Source organism: Zingiber officinale, chromosome 2A (assembly GCF_018446385.1).
Source record: "Zingiber officinale cultivar Zhangliang chromosome 2A, Zo_v1.1, whole genome shotgun sequence".
Classification (NCBI taxonomy): Eukaryota; Viridiplantae; Streptophyta; class Magnoliopsida; order Zingiberales; family Zingiberaceae; genus Zingiber; species Zingiber officinale.
This window is the reverse complement of record NC_055988.1, coordinates 111,075,587-111,081,586: the sequence shown is the minus strand read 5'-3', so window position 1 is coordinate 111,081,586 and position 6,000 is coordinate 111,075,587. Positions and strand designations below refer to the sequence as shown.

The following is a 6,000-nucleotide window of genomic DNA, read 5'->3' as shown; positions in this document are numbered from 1 at the left end:
CATGATTTGATTTAATACGAGTCCTCCTAAGATGATTTAGTAGCTACCATATAAGATATTGTCATCATAAGGTATAGAGTTTGAATTTTAACATAGTCACGGTAAATATTTTTTTCATGTGCTAATCATTAATATTCCAAAGAATAGTAGTTATTCATTGTAGCAAAAAATGAATACGCTAATTTTCAACGCCCTGATTTATCTCTTTTATGTTAGCTTTAGGATAAATTAATGGAGGCATAAGGATGAATATAATCATCTTATACCACTATAATTTAATTTAATATACAAGCACGCAGAAAAGATACTAATTATGCATATCATAAGCAAGTCAAATATATAAAACTAAAGCATCAGGTGCCTAATAGTCAAACATAACTAGAAGGCAAATATAAGTAAAAAAAAATCAACCTATCAAACATAGATAATAGTATGACCTAAGAAAGTATCTCGAGATCTAATCAGAAGAAGGTGGGGGTTGCTGGCTGATGCGCCAAGCCTGGAGAAAGTCAAACATATCTCGGTGCTCCTGTCACATCTCAAGTTGTGTTTGTTGTAACTCTCACTGACCTTGCGCAAGTGAATCAAGACATCTGTCGATCAAATCTAAACATTCATGAATACTCCGAGAGCATCCTTGAGTACGAGCATCTGGCTCGGAAGGTGATGCCGCATGAGTATGATTTGGTGAAGGTAGCGCTAGATATGGAGTAAGATGGAAATCTTCTCCAGAAGGTATTTCAACACTTACTAGCTAGGGCTTCTCAGGTTCTTTGGGCTCCTGGGTACGTGCACCTCTTTTGTGTCGTTCCTTGAACACTAAGGTCAGATCATGAATTCTTATCCCGGCCAACGATAACTACCTAATGCCTATTTTGTTTTAGTGCTAGGACAGGAATTTAACAACACCATCAGCAGTAGTGTTTATGTTATATGATGATGAAAGAATGGAGGTGATGATATGACAATAAGCCATATGGACTATTCCGGATGAACTGTATCCAGAATAATGAATAAGGATTTTGAAGATCCAAAGACCTATATCAATGCTAAGATGATTCTTAAGAGCATACATAAGAAAAAGATAATAATGACTGATGACAGCTTGGTCCCGGGTGGCTAGCTGGAGGAAGAATACATCCTACAATGGCTTTGTAGAAGGAATTATACTGAATTTATGGTTTTAGGTCTAGGACCCTCAAAGAAGTTAGTGTACATAAGGTCCAAGGTTAAGTGAGTGTAGGGTTCAAGTAAGGTTTCTGGCTAGATCGAGAAGGCGTAGAATTGATCATTCGTGGTCCTGGCATAAGGTAATTAATATCTAAGAATGTCAAGAGTGAAAAAGAAGTCACGACATGCAATCCTAATATTGTAGTTGAATTCATCTATTTGGATAAGATTATAATAAAATTCAGCACAAAGTTTACAGTTAACATAATGCACGAACTAGATAGTAATCTCATATTTCAACATTTATTTGTGATCACTTTTATGCATGCTCCAATCGATTGAAATTGCACGAACCATTGCAAGCTTATGGTCAAAAGTTTAATCGCTTGGACTAATCCTCTAGTCAACTAAACCCTATCCAGCCAACTAAAGCTCAAAAAATATATTCTATTTTCGAATAGAGAGCTTACAATCTATTTTAAATTTTAAATCAATTGAATATACTTGAAAAATCTCAACTTTATTTGAGATGTGATTGAGCTTCATTACTACAATTATTACCTAAAATACATTGTTCCTAGGTCGAATTACACTCCTTAATTACAAATTGCTACATTATCGCTTGATGATGTTATATAGCTTAAACTTATTGTTTTAGCCTTTAAAGTCATTTACATGTTAATTAAGCCCTTGAGTTCATTTTACTAAGCCTTCACTTCCAAGCTTGCCTCACCCCATGCGATCTATGTTTCCTTTAATTAAGTTTATCTGTTACATCATTAATTCATACAAACTGTATGACTATATCTGTTATCTGCCACGTGTTTATTCTAAACCTATTATATAAATACAAAAAAATATCAACAATAGTTAAATCTAATTAAATAAATAGATATATAATTTATAAGGATAAAAGAAAGGAAGTGATCATGGCATGTCTGGCTTTCATTCCCCTCCACTAATATTAGTATACACATGCTACCACCTCAAAACAACTATCTCCATAATTTCCTCTTCGCCTCTGGATCGACGGGCGGCAATGTAAGAAGAGTCAACGACTGATTTTCCTTTCAATTTGCATGGATATCTCCTCGCCATTTAATTTATTGTGTGATAATTAAGTTAATTATAAAGTACAGTTATAGTCTTATCCTTTTTTTAATTCCTTCTCCATCTCGAATTGCATGCCTTAGTTAGCCTCGCTTCTCCTCCTCTCCTCCGATACGACGTGCCCCCTTCTCCGCCTTTAATTAGTTATATATATGTATTTATATGTGTATATGTACATCATCGATCGATCGATCCAATTGCCGAACCTATCCCGCAAACACCGCTCGATTTGATAGGGGTGGTCCGGCGCCGGAAATGGACCCGTCGGAGCTGAAGCGCGTCTTCCAGATGTTCGACCGGGACGGGGACGGCAGCATCACGAAGGAGGAGCTGCAGGAGTCGCTCAAGAACCTGGGCATCCAGACCGCGGAGGAGGAGCTGGCAGCGATGATCGAGAAGATCGACGCGAATGGCGACGGGCGCGTGGACGTGGAGGAGTTCGGGGAGCTGTACCGGTCGGTGATGATGGACGAGAGCGGGGACGAGGACCCGGAGGAGGACATGCGGGAGGCGTTCGACGTCTTCGACCAGAACGGCGACGGGTTCATCACGGTGGAGGAGCTGCGGTCGGTGCTCAGCTCCCTCGGCCTCAAGCAGGGGCGGACCGTCGAGGACTGCAAGAAGATGATCAGCAAGGTGGACGTCGACGGCGACGGCAAGGTCAACTTCAAGGAGTTTAAGCAGATGATGAAGGGCGGCGGATTTGCGGCTCTCAGTAATTAATTAATCAATTAATTAACATTAGTTTTCATTATATACATATATTACTAATAATCTACATCATCATCATTTTGTCCTTGAACTTTCTTTCTTGTTAATTAATGATATTTTCTTGAAAGAGAAACAGTAATTAAGAACCACCAAATTTCTTTCAAAAACATTAAGCTCTTCAATCACATAATTAATATATATATATATATATATATGCCTAGCTAGGTCTTGTATCTATCCTGATACGACGAATAAAATAAGACCCTCAACGCTAGAGGTGGAAATCAGATAAGTCAGTAGATGTGATGATCAAAATCCCGAGAGATGCGATAGTCCAAGTCTCAAAGAGATTAACTTGAGTAACCCGACCTCGAAATAGCCCGTAGAGGAGGATCGTGAGGACTAGCCTAATTCCTCGAGGAGAGGGAGTACAGGCACAATTCCTAGAGTCCCGATCGAACACTTAAAAAGTCACTCAGACAGCCATTCAGACGTCCCCGAGCATGTTCCTCTGAAAAACTCCGAGTAGACGTTTTCCCGTCAAGTTCCGAGCGAACGTTTTCCCCATCAAGTTCCAAGCGATCGAACGCTCTCCATCGGTTAACCCATGGATTTGATGAACTCAACTTTTCTCCTTTGACACGGTCGGACTTGCTGGATGAGAAGAGGGGAACCACCATGAATTAAAACATCGACAATCATCTCAACCGCACTAATACTTAGTCCCTCGTAGCCCATCGAACCTTTTGGAGATGGAGGTCCGATCGGATATTAGAAAAGGATAAAGTCATTGCAAAAACATCACTAGAGCCCATTAAGACCTTAAGGGATAATAGCCAGTAGCTCATCGACCCAATTGCTTATTTAACATCACGTGTAACTGATATTAGGGAATCACTATAATATTCTCCGTACAACCTGTACAATGAAGGCTTCTACTAGCTATACACAGAGTTGATCGGTACAATTTGGTTGACCTTATTTTAGTAACATGTCTCGTTATTCATGCTAAGAGAAATAACATTATATATATAAGGGGGCCCTTCTTTCCACACAGGTAAATTCTCCCAGTTGCTCTTTACTACTCTTCATCACTGTCCTTTGATTACCATTATTCAACCCTCTTAGTAACTTAAACGTTAGAGTGACTGTATTGGAGACCTAGCCTAACCCATCTACTGATGTCTTCTTCTACTTTACTTTTCCATGACATGGCAAGTCAGCTCGCGTCTTCGAATTTTCTCTTGTGGTCTTCTTCCGGTCAGCAAACAAGCCGTCTCATCAACGGTCTGTCTTTACCGACTGCAGACAGGAACAAATTTAGTGTCGTTTGTGAGAACTACACCTGATTCTGCAACGTGGACATGGAAGGCACTGAAAAACTCACAACCGTCACCTTATCACAAGAGGATCTTGACCTACTAGTGGACTAGGCCAGAAGGGCCTAGCGAATTTCCCTCATTACCTCCTCAACCAACCGAATTCCCCCAAGCCCCCTAGCAACCGACCTATTTTCCTTCTGCTCCACCATCCCTAATTTCCCATCACAGGGCATTGTTCCACATGCCCTTTGAAAATAATAATCGCCCAGAGAGGCCTCAAGGATCCTCCTTGGGGGATCGATGCACCTACACGAGATCCCAGGAAGGGAAAATCTCTGGCTCCGAGTGGCTTTCCCGAACGTCTAAGTATAGTTTTTTCCATGGAGATTTTAGAAGATAGATTGTCACACCACTTTCGGCCTTTGGCAAAAGGAGAATATGGACGTGAAACAGATTCAGAAGACCACCTGCTTAAGTTTGACAACGCAACTATACTACACTAGTATACAGATGGTGTAAAATGTAGGGTGCTCCTGACGACATTCTCTAGTGCGGCTAAAAGATGATTCAACTGACTACCTACGACCCAATCAATAGCTTTAAGGACTTTAGAAAGGTGTGTAGGGGATCGTGCGACAGGCTAGAAGTGGGGGTTGAATAGACGTGCCCCCCAACTCGTTCGCTTCCTAGATATTCGTTAGTGCGCAAGCGGAAATACAATAACAAATACAAATATGAATACAAATATAAACAAGAAAGAAATGCAAACCGCTAACATGTTCGTTTACGTGGTTCGGAGATAATTTGCTCCTACTCCACAGCTGTCCGTAAGGTGGACGATCCCTCAATCTGTTGGTGGATTAGTCCCCGGAAACTCCAGTTAGCTCAAACCTCCTTTTGGGTGGAGAAACCTCACCATAACACTCACCAAAGACACTTGGACACAAAGGAAACCTTAAACACTTAGTGACTACTAATTAGACTTTAACCAAGTCTAATTTCGTCACCTTGGGCGGTCATCCCAAGCTCCTTCTTATAGAGCTTGAAGAAACTGTTTTACCGTTACCAGTCGACTGGTCCTTGCACCAGTCGACTGGTGCCAGCCCAACGACTCTCTCAACGGCTCTCTACCAGTTGACTGCTACAGTGCACTAGTCGACTGCTACAGTACACCAGTCGATTGCTACAGTACACCAGTCGACTACTACAGTGTCGTTGGCTTCTACAGTACCCCGTTGACTGCTACAGTACCCCCCCAGGGTTTGTTCCCCGAGTACAATCTCTCATGCACTCATACCCTCACGGCTCACTTGACTTCTCTTTGCAGTCTTGACCTCTTGCCTTCAAGCCTACTTCCTTTGACTCTCGTCCCTCGGATGCATCCAAGCCCTCGGCTCGCCCCCAATGTCATCCTTCGCGTATGCCTCGAAGTCACTTCCCTCGACCTTTGTCCTTGCTGCCTTGCCCACGGTCCCTCGGATGCTCCATCCTTCACCGGACCCAAAGCCATCAAGCTGAGTCATATGTATATCCTGCAAACATGCACACTCACATACACATATCAAATAACAAGGGTAAACCTAATTTAAACTCTTTGCCAAAACACCAAAACACATGGTCACACGGACCATTGGGATTACTCCAACAATCTCCCCCTTTTTGATGTTTGGCAATACGTTTAAGTTAG

At 41.7% G+C, this 6,000-nt stretch overlaps 1 protein-coding gene across 1 annotated transcript; it reads left to right on the top strand.

The window, feature by feature from the left end:
* Window positions 1-2,522: 2,522 nt before the first annotated feature.
* On the top strand, window positions 2,523-3,017 carry LOC122039885 (calmodulin-like protein 3). The gene has a single exon (XM_042599311.1). It carries the CDS (start codon window positions 2,536-2,538, stop codon window positions 3,001-3,003), a length of 468 nt encoding a protein of 155 aa, XP_042455245.1. The 5' UTR covers window positions 2,523-2,535; the 3' UTR covers window positions 3,004-3,017.
* The last annotated feature ends 2,983 nt before the right edge of the window (window positions 3,018-6,000 follow it).

What these genes read in the sequence shown, in the direction of transcription:
- LOC122039885 (XM_042599311.1), top strand. Translation starts at nt 2,536, where the DNA reads ATGGACCCGTCGGAGCTGAAGCGCGTCTTCCAGATGTTCGACCGGGAC.